Genomic DNA, 15,861 nt, shown 5'->3' with positions numbered 1-15,861 from the left:
AGGTAAAATCTGAGCAGGAGTTTGCGTAAAAACATCAATAAATCTTGCAGCCACTTCAGGAGTTAAATACCGTTTCCTCAGAGTTCTCACTGAGGCTTCCTGCTGGATTTCACTGGCGACAGTAAAAAACACACAATAATGGTCTGATATGGCCATGTCAACAACAGAGGACACCCCAGTGGACAGACCATAGGTAATGACAAGGTCCAGGGTGTGTCCTCTGTTGTGAGTTGGCTGTGTGACATGCTGCTGAAAATCCATGCTGTTTAGAAGATTTAAAAACTCGCAGGCATAGATATCATCATGATTGTCAACATGCAAATTAAAATCACCAGTAATTAAAATCCTATTGTACCTAATATGAAGAGATGATAAAAGTTCCGAAAATTCTTGGATAAAACAGGAAGTAGGGGTTGGTGGTCTGTATACTGTGACAGTTAAAACAGGAGGGTCTCCAAAGACAAAAGCATGATGCTCGAATGAACAATATTTACCAAGTAAAATATTTTCAGATAAAATTCTTTTGTGAGCAATCGATGCTGTACCTCCACCTTTCTTTCCTCCCCTAATTGAAAATAAGAAGTTAAAATTAGGTGGAGAAGCCTCAGTGAGAATAGCTGGTGCATCAGAGCCAAGCCAGGTTTCAGTTAAAAACAAACAGGTTAAATCATGGTCTAAAATCAGATCATTAATGATAAAAGACTTATTTAAAAGTGATCTGACATTTAAAAGAGCCATCTTCATGGTTGTGGGTACAATCTGATATGTGCATGACATGGTTTTTGTGACTGATGTGTGAATTGGTCGGAGACACTTAACATGCGAGTCACGTGGATATGAATGTAAAAGATTTAAATGTCTATTGGTGATGCGGACTGGTATGTGATGCTGTATGGCAGAGAATGATGAGTCAGGGGTGTGGATGTCCTTGTTCAACCGTCAGCTGGATATGGTTTTGAAAGAACGGAGGGTGAGATCAATGTTCATGCTGAGAAGACGGGAACCACTATTGTTGGGGTGTAAACCGTCTGATTTGAAGAGGTATGGTCTATTGTAAAAGGTTGTGAAAATATCAACGTATGGAATGCTTATGGAATGACAGTATGTTTTTAACCAAATGTGAAGCTGACGGATGCGTGAGAACATGATGTCTCCATAACGGGGTGCAGGCAGTGGTCCAGATATGATGCAGTTTATGTTTAACTGTTGGATGGTATGAATCAGGTGGATGAAGTCCATTTTCAGAGTCTCTGATTGCTGCAGTTTCAGGTTGTTGGTGCCTGCATGTATGATAAAAGTCTCCGCAGAGGGGTGTTTCACAGAGAGTTGGTGGGCAGAGTTTTTAATCTCATTGACGACAGCTCCAGAGAGTGTGTGTGTGTGGCACCTTCTGACCCGGACATGCCGGACAACGGAGTCTCCCACGATGAGCACGGGCTGCTGCACAGGTCCGGGTCTTCCAGCGGGTCTCCCCGATACAGCAGCGGGGTGATGAGCAGCGGCCTCCGCTCCAGCAGGCTCAGGTGGAGAAATGGGAGCTCCATATTGATGTTTCCGTGCAGACAGTACTCCAGCGTGAAGACCTGGTTTTTCTGTGGAGAGTGGATCCCCTGAAGCTGGTGAGATGCAGGCTGCGGCGCGCGAGCCCCGGGGAAGCTCGCCTGAGCGTCGGGCCACCGCGTCTTTCAGCAGACGGCGGCGTTTCCTTCTCGTGGCGGGGACCAGCGGAACAGCAGAGGATCCGGGCGGCTGGGCCAGTGCCGCGGCTCCGGGAAGAAGGGCGAGCCGGCCAGGCTCCAGCAAAGCGGGCACCAGCAGACGCCGTTGGATCCGTAGAGGTGGTAGCGGGAGTCGTCGCTTGGCTGGGACCAGCAGCAGAGCCAGATGCCACGGTAGGCGTTCTGCCCGATGTCGGTCCCGGTGAGCCCGCTCGGGTCGTTGACGCCCGGTGAGGTCTTCAGCCAGCGGGGCAAAGCGGTTGGTCAGCCCTAGGTTCCCCGAACTGGCTGTGTCGGGTTCGGGTCCACAGATCCTCCGGCCGCGACGTGTCACCTCAGCCCACGACTGTTTGGGCGTAGAGCAGAGGGCTGGAGCCCTGGGCCCGGCATCGGCTTGGTCTTCATGGAGGTCCTGTCGACTCCTGGCCTCCAGTGCAGAGCTGGTGTTGGTGGTGCTCGCAGCCCCGTCCATCCGCTCCCACCCGTTGTTTTTACGGCCACATATTTGAATTATGTTGCTGTCCGTAGCGGTGGAATGGGCTTCAGCGGGAGTTTCTCCAAACCACGGAAGGGTTTGAGACAGGGAGCGGTTGGTGTTAATGGAATGCTGTAGCTGCTGGATGTACTTAGACTGGGATGTCGATACTGAGAGAATTTTCTCTATCAGAATTGATTTCTCTCTGAGTTCCAGTCTAAGCTTTTGAACGGTTTCCTTAAGTTGGCAATGTCCTTGGTTACAGTTGTCTGGAGTGCATGAAACTCCGTCTGGACGAGCGGCACCCATCTTGGTAGATAATAAGACAGAATGAGAGCATTATAAGAATAAAAACCAAACACAGCCATCATAAAATTAGTCTCTATGCAGATGACATTACTGTTTTTAAGGAATTTACATTCTGTAAATGAAATAGCAATGATCATTAATGAATTCTCCTCCATATCAGACTATTCCATTAATTGGAATAAGTCTGTTTTATTACCACTCAACAGGAATATGGAACAAAGACTCACAATTCCAGTTAAAACAGGAAATATCAAATATCTAGGTATCTACTTTCCCCCCAAACTATCAGAACTGGTGCAGCTAAACTACACCCCATTACTGAAAAGCATACAGGACGATCTAACACGCTGGACCAACCTGCCTCTGTCCCTTATGGGCAAGGTAGCCATGATTAAATTGAAAATCTTACCTAAAGCTAATTATCTCTTCTCAATGATTCCCAGACAACCGCCATTAAAATTATTCAAAACATTAGACTCATCCATATCAAGCTTTTTATGGAACAATAAACCTGCAAGAATTAGTCTAAAAACTTAAAAATCTGCAAAAAGCTGTGGAGGATTAGAATTACTTAATTTCCACAAATACTTTCTTGCAAATAGATTACAATACATATTAAAATGGTTAAGAAATGATCCAGAAACCAACTCATGGTTAGACTTGGTAAAGGCGTTATGTGGAAAGATCAACCTGTCAGATCTACCATTTATTAGCCAAACAGTTAAAAAAAAAGATTGTTTCAAAAGTATTAATATAAACGCCACTTTAACAGCCTGGTGGGAATTTCTCAAAATATCAAAATCATCAATTCAACCGTGCAAAATGACACCCATCTGGAACAACCCGGACATCCATATAAACAAAAAAATGATTCACTTCCCAACCACTCTGATCAATTTCTCAATGAATAAAACTCTCTCCAAAGAGGTTATATGAGGTGGGCCGGGCGGATGGCTGCCTGGAGTGCAGAGCGGGTCTCCCTTGGGGGGTCCTGGCTCGTACCTGGGGTGGGGGCGGGGGGATGCCCGGAACTCCTGGGTGGTGGTGGGGTGCTCATCTGGGTCTGTGGGCGTCCTTCTCCGGTGGGGCCCTGCGTTGGGCGCTCCCGGCGCGGCGGGGAGGCTGCTCTCCTGGTTGGGCTGGGGCGGCGCTCTCTTTCCCTCCGCGCCTCCCTGCTCTCTGGCTCTGGGGGCCTTGCGGCGGTCCTGCTGGCCCTGGCCTGGGTGACGGGCTTGGTCGCCCGGGCGGCGGTTGTTCCCTGCCGGTTCCCGTGTGGCGTTGGGGGGATTTCGGCTGCCGCTGCTGCTGCGGTGGGGGTCTTGGGGTGGGGATGGCTGGGCTCTCTCCCTCCTTCTTTTCACGTTCCACCATCCATTTTAGAAGAACATAAACACTCACCTGAGCACAGGTGTTAGCTCACCTTTGCACTAACAGTTTGCATGATTGAATGACTGAAATATTTCACACTAGTTGGTTTTAAGGCATAAGTATGTGTGTGAACACTATCTGTTTTGTGTACATGTCGACAGGGGGACATTTTTGCAGCTAGCAGGTGTGTTTATAACATTTGAGTGTGTGTGCGGATAGGCCCCGCCCTTTTTGTACTACATTTGAACCTTACCATAAGGATTAACAACCAGTAAACTTGTTGCTTTATGCTGCTTCATGGTCTTACCCCCCTTCCCCTCCTATTATCACCCTCCTACCCCCCTCCATCTCTGTAACGTCCCTCTCTCTTCTTCCCCTCTTTCCTTTTCCGTCCGGTCCAACACCAAAGATTTTCAAACATGATTGAAATTAATAAAGTTTGGCCTCAATTACAAAAGGGGTTTATTCAGACATACCTTTGGTTTGTCTGAAGATTAATAACCCCTCTTGTTAAAGTAAAATCTGTCCAACACAAGAGGCCCTCAGCTCTCATCTGTCTGCCTAGCTGTTGGACAGGACAAGTTAAAAAAAAAAAAAAAAAAAAAGAATGAGAAGAGGAAGTGCAGTTCTCCATCAGTCCACCGGGGGAGCTGCAGCACAATGACTGTCCACTTGATGCTCTGACACTCATCTCCACTTCCTCTGATTCCTCCATCACTCTGCTCTCCACCTCCCAGGAACACCGTCCAGTCACAACATCTCTGCAGACCAGCTGCTGCTGCTGCTCCTCTCTGCTCCTCCAGGAGGAACATCAAGTCTCATCAGCCCCATCCCTTCCACCTGCAGAGAGAAATGAGAGAGACACACTGCATGAAAAGAACCAGAATCTATAAATATCTGTTGGGGATACTCTCTTAAATATCCAAAGTATCTGGACCATTTCTGGTGCATATTCAGACAGGCAGCATATCTGAAGATATCCAGACAGAAGATACTGGTTGTGTCTTATTTTGGTCATATACAAGTTCTGAATGTGACCCAAAGTCATATCAGTAAAGATACTGAAGAATGTGAAAATCTTGTATCTGTAGTGTATTTTATCTAAGTGTAGAAGCATTTCTGAATCATATCCTCCGTTGTTACCATTTGCCGTATTTTTTTATATGCTATACAGTGATCCCTCGCTATAACACGGTTTACTTTTCATGGTTTCGCTACTTCACGGATTTGCAGCGTGCATTGTGTTCTGCATTCTGATTGGCTAAAAAGCCACTCTGCTTCTTCTCTACCTGTGCGTCAATAACGTTGCAGTTTAATATGTACACGTACGTAAAACAGCTTGCCAAATTTACATTATGTACTTGCAAATTCTGTTGATGTTGGCATGTCGGTGTATAAGGATGTTTTTGCGAAGAAGAAAAAAGAGCAACACCAACTGCCGATCACTATGTTCTTCTCCCGAACAAACACACCTGCAGCTGCACCGCGGGCTTCAAAAGAAGAAAAATCTGCAGAGCGGGGTCAGGATGCAGCGGCTCAGTCTGAACTTAGAGCAGTGAAATACACCCGAGTCACTATTTGTCCGACTGTACTTTGTATTTTTTCATAATCATCATTTTATATTTTCTCCCGTTTAATCCAATTACGCGGGTCGCGGTGGGCGGGGCTAATCTCCGCGATTTGAAGCCTTCTGTTCACATTGATGATTAAAAGTATTATTTGACAGTACAGAACAGAAGTTATTTGTTAAAAAACGTTTCTAAAGTACTTTGATTTGTGAAAAAAATGTTTGAGCCTATAAAATGGTTTGTTCTTTCTTTTCAATGTATAATAGAGTATTTAATTGTATCATAATTGTAAAAGAAAATAGAGGTTTCTACTTCACGGTTTTTGACTATCACGGGCTCTTTCTGGAACGTAACCCCCGCGAAAAACAAGGGTTTACTGTATTACTATGATACTGCATTAGAACATGTATTGTCTCTGGATATTAAATGTATCACTTGTTTGATATGTGTCTTCCCTGGTAATATATGTGCAAAATATAATTTATAAGCACATATTTTTTCCAGACATATATTGTTTATGGCAAATTTGAATTACACATCTGATTTGTTAACTTTCTGTTTTCTCTGCACTTATATTTTCCCACAAATGGTTAAAAAAAATTGAGGTTTTACAGGTGTCAAAAGTACAGTGACCAAAAATATAAACGCAACAATTTTGTTATTGCTCCCATTTTTTATGGTATGAACTCAAAGATGTGAAACATTTTCCACATACACAAAATAACCAGTTCTCTGAAATATTGTTCACAAATCTGTCTAAATCTGTGATAGTGAGCACTTCTCCTTTGCCAAGACAATCCATCCCACCTCACAGGTGTGCCATATCAAGATGCTGATTAGACAGCATGATTATTGCACAGGTGTGCCTTAGACTGGCCACAAGAAAAGGCCACTCTGAAATCTTCAGTTGTATCACACAGCACAATGCCACAGATGTCGCAAGTTTTCAGGCAGCGTGCAATTGCACAGCGTGCAATTTCAGGCAGCGTGCAGCATGCTGATAGCAAGTATGTCCACCAGAGCAGTTGCTTCTCCACCATAAGCCGTCTCCAAAGGCGTTTCCGAGAATTTGGCAGCACATCCAACCGGCCTCACAACCGCAGACCACGTGTAACCACACCAGCCCAAGATCTCCACATACAGCATGTCCACCTCCAAGATCGTCTGAGACCAGCCACTCGGACAGCTGCTGGAACAATCGGTTTGCATAACCACAGAGTTTCTGCACAAACTGTCAGAAACCGTCCCAGGGAAGCGCATCTGCATCCTCGTCGTCCTCATCGAGGTCTCGACCTCACTCCAGTTCGTCGTCGGAACCGACTTGAGTGGGCAAATGCTCACATGCGATGGCGACTGGCACGTTGGAGAGGGGTTCTCTTCACGGATGAATCGCGGTTTACACTGTTCAGGGGAGATGGCAGACAGCGTGTGTGGCGTTGTGTGGGTGAGCGGTTTTCTGATGTCAATGTTGTGGATTGAGTAGCCCATGGTGGTGGTGGGGTTATGGTATGGGCAGGCATCTGTTATGGGCGAAGAACACAGGTGCATTTCATTGATGGCATTTTGAATGCACAGAGATACCGTGACGAGATCCTGGGGCCCATTGTTGTGCCGTACATCAAACAACATCACCTCATGTTGCAGCATGATAATGCACGGCTCCATGTTGCAAGGATCTGTACACAATTCTTGGAAGCTGAAAACATCCCAGTTCTTGCATGGCCAGCATACTCACCGGACATGTCACCCATTGAGCATGTTTGGGAGGCTCTGGGCCAGCGTATACGACAGTGAGTTCCAGTTCCTGCTAATATCCAGCAACTTCGCACAGCCATTGAAGAAGAGTGGACCAACATTCCACAGGCCACAGTAGACAACCTGATCAACTCTATGCGAAGGAGATGTGTCGCACTTCATGAGGCATTGTGCTGTGTGATACAACTGAAGATTTCAGAGTGGCCTTTTCTTGTGGCCAGTCTAAGGCACACCTGTGCAATAATCATGCTTTCTAATCAGCATTTTGATATGGCACACCTGCAAGGCGGGATGGATTGTCTTGGCAAAGGAGAAGTGCTCACTATCACAGATTTAGACAGATTTGTGAACAATATTTCAGAGAACTGGTTATTTTGTGTATGTAGAAATTGTTTCACATCTTTGTGTTCATACCATAAAAACAAACAAAAGTGTTGCGTTTATATTTTTGGTCAGTGTATTTACAAGTCAAAATTTGATTGAGATATACAGTAATTTCCTCATTGCATCATCAAAGGTGTAAATACAATGGCACTTTGGGCATACAAAAAATGTTGTAAGGTCATTTTCAATAGCCAATTGAATGAATAATTTATGACGGACTCAAGGCCCAAATGACAAGACCATAAAAACAAACAGAGCCAACATTCATTCATAGAGAGTATATAACAGTGTTAGGATCAATAGATAGAAGAACCAGGCAAAACACAAATTATAAACTTAAAAACTGAAGAACTATTTTTTTCCTATTGATCTGCGTAAATCTGGTGGCTTGTGCACACTTCCCCGTATTTTATTTATTTATGTTTTTTTTCCTAGAACTTTATTGATCACAACGATCCAATACAAAAAAGGAATAAGTAGCTAGTAGGTGCCGTTAGCTTCCGAATCGGTATCAGCCGGAGGCGCAGATGAGCTCAAAATTTAAAACCCAAATAAGAAATGGCCATTTTAAAAGGATAATTTTTTCAGCAGCTTTTTAAAATCAATCACCATTTCAAGTTTTCTTTGGATGAAACACAGAACTCCAGAACAATGAAGCCATTTCTCGAAGTCTCTGTCACCTTCAATTTTAAACAAAGTCTGTGAATATCCACCATACATTGGTCACATGTACTCAGAGACCTACTGAAAAATATAGTTTTGCCATTGCCTTGCAGATCGCAGTTCAAGTGGTTTTTTCCAGTAATGTCAGTCAAAAATGCAAGGTCATAATCACCATATTCATATTCAACGGACATCTCCTCCAATAGCACCTTGAAAATCCTGTGCTGTTTGGCTTTGCAGCTGAGGTTGTTTATGATTTTCACAACAGGAGTCATTATGTGTCCAGAGCCAATGCCTTTTGCACATAAGGCCTATTGGTGAATGACGCAGCAGTAATGCAGACATTTTGGAAAGTCTGGGTCAGCTTTACAGTGAGTGATGAAACCTGTTTGTCTATTGATCATAGCAGGAGTCCCATCTGCAGTCACTGCTACTAGCTTTACTAATGGTACCTTTTTCTGCACAGAAAGTCCTTCACCGTGTTATACATTTCAACTTCTCTTGTACTTGTCTGTAAGGGCAGTTGTGTCAAGAGTTCTTCTCTTGATGTTAAAAAAAAAACCCCAACAGCTGCGCTGTACTGCTGCTTTACACAGTCATCACACTGGATGCAAAACCACCAGCACTTTGCAATATCCCGGTCCAGCTAATTAGCCAAGTTATCAAACATAGCTGACACTGGTCTAGACATATTTCTGCTCAGCAGATGGTGAACATTAGTCCAATGAAAACAGGAAAAACAGTTGTTCTGGAGTGGACTTCTAAATTTTTAGATAAATGTGATATTTTTCACAGATTTTAAAAAAGAAAAATGCTTCAGTCTCCATCTAGTCTAAAAGTTTAAACATTTATTCTCCTTAAAAGTCATTTTATGCTTACGTCTTTGAATAAATACAAGTTTCACAGTGAATGCAGTCCTTCATATTTAAAGTTCAATGCAAATTTGGAACCAAAAGTGTAGAACATCAATTAATTTACCCTTCAACTTTTTTGGAACATAGTCCAGCTTTGGAACCAGCAGAGAACTAACAAACAGCAGAAACCCACACTGTGGGAAAGACTCCACACTTCTGACTGATGTTCACGTCCACTTTATTATTCACAGTAAAGATTGGAACAGAACACTGAGAACCAAAAAGAACAGAGGAACAGTTCTAATGTCTACTAGAAAACAGGAATCACAAGAACACCAGACACAAACACCAGTCTGGTTCTTTATCCGCCTCTTCCTGAATACGTTTTTAGGAAAATCCTTTCCTTACTAAATGGTAGGGATGCGGTTCTACTAAGACCATGGATCGTTCCTTAGGTGGCGATCCGATTCAATTCATGAATCAAGCTCAATGGCTCACAGATGGAAACACGATTCTTGCTTTTTAATAGAATATGTTGGTACAGTTACTATAGGTATGTATTTAAACAAGTTTCCATCAACATTCTGGTTACGTTCAGCAGTAACATAAACAACAAAAACATAAACCTCATTGTTGTCGGGTTGCACGGTGGTGCAGTGGTTAGCGCTCTTGCCTCAAAGCAAGAAGGCCCTCGGTTCAAGTCCTGGTTGGAGGATCTGAAAACAGTAGTTTGCATGTTTGCCCCTGTGCATGTGTGAGATTTCTCTGGGGATTCTAGCTTCCATCCCAAACATGCTTCATAGATCGATTGGTTGGTCTAAATTGTCCCTAGATGTGAATGTGAGAGTGCATGGGCCCTGTGACAGACTGGATGCAGGATGTCCCCTGCCTCCGTGACCCCAAAAGGGAACAAACAGCTTGGAAGATGATTCACATGAAAATGTTCTCCACAGTTTTTCCATCCTCAAAGTTCTGCAACACTTATTGAAGCCGCTTTTCTGAGCTGCAGAATTTGCTGATTCATGGTGACTCCATTTGTTTGTGGATTTAAAAGAAAATCTGTTTTCACTCAATGGTTACTACCACACATGCCTTGACAAATTAAAAACTGTCCTTCTTTTAGCCTAAAACAACAATGAAAATATGACAAAAAAAATCAAAGATGTTTACAAAACATTTTTTCATAATAATGTACACACTTTGACAACATAAACATTGTCTTAGCAGAAACTACAACAATGGTCAACTAAATAAGTTTTGTCTAAAATAATAAAAAACAATGGCAGGACAAAATGTAGTTAATGCCTCCTTTGAACTGAATTACTACATCAATGCTCTGTGTCATTAGCCGCGGTTACATGGGCAGAATATCTTGATCGGATCAATGATCGGGTTAAAATTCACCCTTGCACATGGGCACAGAAAACCTTTTTTCGATTAGAAAAAAACGTTCCCATGGCTAACACTTTCGGTCGGAATGAATAATTTGGGCATGCGCAGTAGTGTAAAATCACCCGGATGCGGAAATAGGTCCCGTTGTAAACAAACCGCTGCCACAGACATTTATGCAGCAGCTCGGTAACATATGAGACGATCTTCCAAACGTGCTTTTATTAATGTAATGAATATTATGAAGTGCCTGTGCGCTCATCGTTATATTTAATCCGTGTGGTCAGTGCTTTTTTGTGGAAGAATTAAGATGGAAGAAGGCTTAGGACAGGCTAACACGGGCTAACAACTTGATTAGCCTGATGGACACAAAATCCAGGACCGTGCGAGAAACGCAGCAATCTGCAGCTTGGCTGCACGTAAATGTGTGAGAATAACAGCAGCCTTTATTTTGTCAGGACACAACTGAAAACACACACAACTGGAAACACAAATCCACGTTGTTTGAACAGTTTCTAAGGACTGAGCGACATTTATTTCTGCTCTGAAAAGTTCACACAAAAAGCTTTCTCACAGTGAAACACCATCTATGCATGACGCAAACCAGAGCAGAAGTGACACACAATCGGAATGAGCCATTTACATGTACCACGATCGGATAAACGATCGGTATAACCCACCTATCTCGATCGGAAAGAAATTCTGATCCGAATGAGTCTGATCCGGGCAGAGTATTCCGAACGGCGCGTTTACATGACGCTTTTTCTATCCGATCAGGCGTTCATTCCGATTACTTTTGCCCATGTAAACGCGGCTATTGAGGCCACCAGAATGGGGGGGTGCACATGTAATGAAAGCTCAGGCTGATTTAACAGCAGACTTCAAGTCGTCTTTATCATTAGGCCTGGTGTTTCATCTTCCTCTTCTTAACAGATCATAGATTTATTTATTGGATTCAGCTCAGGGAACTTTACTGGTTGATCAAACGGTAACATCATAGTCTTTGAAAAAGATTTAGGCAATTTTGGCAAAATACAATCAGTCCACCAGTCTGACTGAGATAATTTACTTCTCCAATACCAAAGCAGTCGCTGGCAGGAAGGACACAACACACTTTGTAACCCTTGTGCTATCCTATGACCCCACCCTTACTTTGAGGTGTTCTCCCTACCATGACAAAGGTGGATAAAGGTGAAAAGATTTCATGTAATCCATGGACACCAGTGAAGATCACAAATCATTGAAAAAAAAAAGGTTCAGCGTACTGTCTAGTGGGTCTAGATGACCCAACTCCCAATTTCAAAGTGTCTAGGATAGCACAAGGGTTAAACATGATCACTAAATGTTTTTGAAATAAACATTTGTTAGAATGTTCTTTTTTTCCTGGACAAAGAATATTGTTTTATTTAAACTTATACATTAAATTCACTAAATTAATCTAAGGCTTGAAATATTCCTACATTTTCCTTTTTTGTATAAAAAAAGTTCTTTCTTTTAAAAACAAAAAAAACGACTAAATGGCATTTAAACAATATTTTCCCATATACTGTACAAGTTTTCTGCTCTAAGTTTTTCTGTTTTCGAAGTTGAGATTTTTCTCTAAATCCTTTATTAAAAAAATGTTTTCGTTTCAAAAGAAAAGCTTCTCACCTGTGTGTGTTCTAATGTATTTTACTAAATTACATTTATGACTGAGCCATTTATCAGCTATAAAAACTATCTCTCACCTGTATGAGTTTTCATGTGTGTTTTTAGAATAGATATTCGACTAAAACTGGCATCACATTTATTGCAAGGGAAAGGCTTTTCTCTTGTGTGAGTTCTCGTGTTTTTTGAGACTAAATCTGTGACTAAAACTTGTATCACATTCTTTACAAGTAAAAGGCTTTTCGCCTGTGTGAGTTCTCATGTGTGTTTTGAGTTTTGATTTCTCACTAAAACCTTTATCACATTCTTTACAAGAAAAAGGCTTTTCTCCTGTGTGAGTTCTCATGTGTCTTTTGAGTTTTGATTTCTCACTAAAACCTTTATCACATTCTTTACAAGAAAAAGGCTTTTCTCCTGTGTGAGTTCTCATGTGTGTTTTGAGACTAGATATTTGACTAAAACCTTTATCACATTCTTTACAAGAAAAAGGCTTTTCTCCTGTGTGAGTTCTCATGTGTGTTTTGAGACTAGATATTTGACTAAAACTTGTATCACATTCTTTACAAGTAAAAGGCTTCTCTCCTGTGTGAGTTCTCATGTGTGTTTTGAGATTAGATTTTTGACTAAAACATTTTTTACATTTTTTACAAGTAAAAGGCTTTTCTCCTGTGTGAGTTTTCATGTGAAATTTCAACTGAGGCCGCCCACTAAACTTATTACCATATTTTTTAGATGCACAATATCTTTCATCAGACCCATTTTGGACATAACTTCTGTCCCTCCTCTTCCTCTGATCTCTGTTCTGTGGGTCTGTCTCTTCATCTGTAGTTGATGTTGATTCTGTCTCTTCATCTGTAGTTGATGTTGATTCTTCATGTTGGTTTCCTCCATCATGACTATCAGTTACATTTAAGCTCTGCTGATTGCTTAGATCTGCTTCACTGTTCTCATCTTCCTCATAAGTAGGAATCTCCATCAAGGTATCAGTCTCCTGCTTCAGATCAAGCTGCTCTTCATCCACTCCCCCTGGTTCCTCTTTAATCAGTGAAGGATCTTGTTCCTTCTGTTCAACTCTAAAGTTCCTCTGCTGGTTGCATAGATCTTCCTCTTCAGTCATCCAATGCTGGGGGAGACCTGCAGGAATACAAACACAAGAAAAAGCCCTTTTATACTTTTAAATTAGTTTGTGTATTGACAAACACTAATAAAAGTCAAAATATGCTCAGTCAGCAACCTTGTAGTTGAAATTTTTAAATGTTAACTATGAAAAACTGTTCATTCCAGCGGCGCTGGATGGGCTGCCCATCCGCACCTGGGGCTGGGATCAGTCCTTCCCTGGCTCTGGGACATGGCGGGGCAACCCTCTTGGGGCCCACGGTCACTCTGGGTGAAATCCTCCAGGTCTGCGGGGTCCGGGGGGGGGGGCGGGGCTTTGTTGGCCCTGTCCTGTGGGCGGGCTGTCTGGAGGAGGGGGAGGGCCCACTATAGGTGCGGGACCTTGAAGGTTTGACAGATCGGGGTCTCCACTGACGCAATCGCCAGTCGCCCCGGCTGGCTGCCTCGGTCCCGTCGAGGCCTGACTAGAGTTCTCCCAGGGGCGCGGACCTGGACTTGCTCCGGGGGGCGGCGCTTTCTGGCTTCACTCTCTCTCTGTGTGGGGTTGGTGGTGGCAGCGCCTCATGGGATGGGGCCCCTGGGCTGAAGGGACCTGGGCCCTATGCTGTGAGGGGGCGGGGGCGGGGGGGGCAGCCTGCGTGGCACCTTGGGGGAAGGAGATACTTGGCAGTGGTCCCCCTCCAGTGGTTGCCGTATGTAATAGTCCCCCTCCCCTCTCGGTTTTATTTGCAACGTAGACATGTAGGGCCCTTAGTAAGGGGGGTGCTTGGACATCACTGCCAGCAAGCAGCAGATGTCCTTTAGCGCCCTACCTGTCAATTCTAACTGCACTGTAGACATTTAGGGCCCCTTGGTGGGGAGGGTGATGGGACATCACTGAGTAATCAGGAGATGTCCCTTCAGTGCCCTACCCACCAATTTTAACTACACCCCCAAATATACATTCCAACATAAACACACACATGCACACAAACACACACACACACACGCATTTGGTTTGGTTTGATTTGGTTTGAAATGGTTTCACAAGGAAGGTGGGACCTTGGACCATCTGTCCCCTACCCCATCCCTGGTAGGGGGTACTGGGCCCTTGGCGACGGCGGCCGTGTTCCCTGGGTACTGGTTTCCTGGGCCCGGCGGTCTTCTCTCTACGCAGGGAGAGGGATCCCTGAGCTTTCTGGCAAGGCCAAGAGCTGGGGATCACATCACAGCTAAGCTGGGGGGTGTCCGTGTCCCTGTGTTGTGGGGCCTGGTCCTTGCCCCCGGGCGTTGGTCCTCCCTAATTTTCCAAATGTGGACGACCCTGCTCGGGCCATGTTTACAACACCCCTTGTGTGGACCCCCTCTTCTCCTGGATGTCTTCCTCCTGGGCAGGAGCGGCTGGCGCCTTGCCTTGCTCCTTCATGGACCAACCGTGGGCCGGGTAGGTGGCTGCATGGAGCGCGGGCCGGGTCTCCCTTGGGGGGCCCTGGCTCGTACCTAGGGTTCAGGCGGGGGGATGCCCAGAACTCCTGGGTGGTGATGAGGTGCTCATTTGGGGCTGTGGGCACTCTTCTGGGGCGGGGCCCTGCCTTGGGCCCTCGCTGCATGGCTGCTCTCCTGGTTGAGCTGGAGCTGCACTCTCTGTCCCCCGCCCCCATGCCTCCCTGCTCTCTGGCTCTGGGGGCTCCGTGGGCGGTCCTGTGGGGGGCTCTGGCTGCCGCAGCTGCTGTGACCGGGGTCTTGGTGAAGGGATGGCTCGGCGCTTCCCCTCCTATTTTTCACCTTCCCTCATGCATTTTTTAGAGGAACATAAACACTCACTTGAGCACAGGTGTTAGTTCACCTTTGCACTAATATTTTGCGCGGTTTAATGAAATATTTCACGCTAGTTCAGGGGTGGGCAAACTACGGCCCGCGGGCTGGATCCAGCCCGCCCCCATGTTTGGTCAGACCCACTGAACAATATCAGAGACCCATGTTTTGTTTTGTTTTTTATCTGCCCACATGATAAAAAGTGACATTTTCTTCCCCCTTTCTGCAGTCTGTGCTCCAACCCGAATTCCTTTAAAATTCCTGTCAAACAGAACAGAAGACAGTCTTCCCTTTCTACGTCGCAGTTCATCTTTACCGGTTTAGCTCATTCTTTTAGAGCGATTATGCTGCGTTTTTTAAAACAGCACCGTGTTCTGTGTGCTGATTGGCAGGAGACCCTGTCAATCAATCTCCTCAGTCCGTGCCGTGTCTCCTGTACGAGGAGCTCTTCATATCTATGGAGTGATATTTCTGCCACCACGTTGCACACAAAACTTTCTAAGTTGAACACAAAACTTTCTACGTTTTTTGCTCAAATATTGTTTTTTTTTGCTTTCAAAAACTTTTTTTTTGCTTGCAAAAACGTTTTTTGCGTTTGCAAAACACATTTTTTGAGTGCGTTGTGTCAAATCTCGCTTTTGTCCTATCTTTGATTTTGCTGACTACTTTGAGCGAGACTTAGCGTGATATGACTGCCACTGGCATCGCCAAAAAGAAATTCGCATGCGTTGTGTGTCATCTTACTTTTTTCCTATCTTTGCTGAGTTAAGTTTCGGTTTGACGTGACCAAGCTGCCATCAAACAGCTGCTGATTGGTCCAG

General features: G+C 44.3%; 4 protein-coding genes across 8 annotated transcripts in view; 1 reads left to right on the top strand and 3 right to left on the bottom strand.

Moving 5' to 3' along the window:
* The window catches only part of LOC144987834 (uncharacterized), a 74,421-nt gene extending 71,919 nt beyond the window's left edge, over positions 1–2,502 (bottom strand). Inside the window, exon 1 of one of the 2 annotated variants that reach the window (XM_078937347.1) lies at positions 1,396–2,502. In XM_078937347.1, coding sequence (XP_078793473.1) covers positions 1,396–2,502 — 1,107 coding nt within the window. Of the gene's footprint in view, positions 1–1,387 lie in introns of both variants that reach the window. The other variant, XM_078937357.1, reaches the window with a different exon arrangement.
* Positions 1–15,861, top strand: part of LOC144987110 (uncharacterized) — a 463,057-nt gene that overhangs the window by 105,754 nt on the left and 341,442 nt on the right. The gene's annotated exons all lie outside the window — the stretch shown is intronic.
* Positions 1–15,861, bottom strand: part of LOC144986832 (NACHT, LRR and PYD domains-containing protein 12-like) — a 457,161-nt gene that overhangs the window by 365,783 nt on the left and 75,517 nt on the right. The window lies entirely within an intron of this gene.
* LOC144986638 (uncharacterized) overlaps positions 1–15,861 on the bottom strand; it is a 337,370-nt gene that overhangs the window by 302,902 nt on the left and 18,607 nt on the right. The window contains exon 3 of one of the 4 annotated variants that reach the window (XM_078934236.1): positions 2,647–4,710. The exons of the other annotated variants lie outside the window; for them this stretch is intronic. Coding sequence (XP_078790362.1) covers positions 4,682–4,710 — 29 coding nt within the window. The 3' untranslated portion in view covers positions 2,647–4,681. Of the gene's footprint in view, positions 1–2,646; positions 4,711–15,861 lie in introns of those variants that run through there. 4 annotated transcript variants of the gene reach the window in all.

This window comes from Oryzias latipes, chromosome 2 (assembly GCF_053564925.1).
Source record: "Oryzias latipes strain Hd-rR chromosome 2, Olatipes_Hd-rR_3.1".
Taxonomy (NCBI): Eukaryota; Metazoa; Chordata; class Actinopteri; order Beloniformes; family Adrianichthyidae; genus Oryzias; species Oryzias latipes.
The sequence above is the reverse complement of the archived record's forward strand: the minus strand, read 5'-3'. Positions and strand labels throughout refer to the sequence as shown.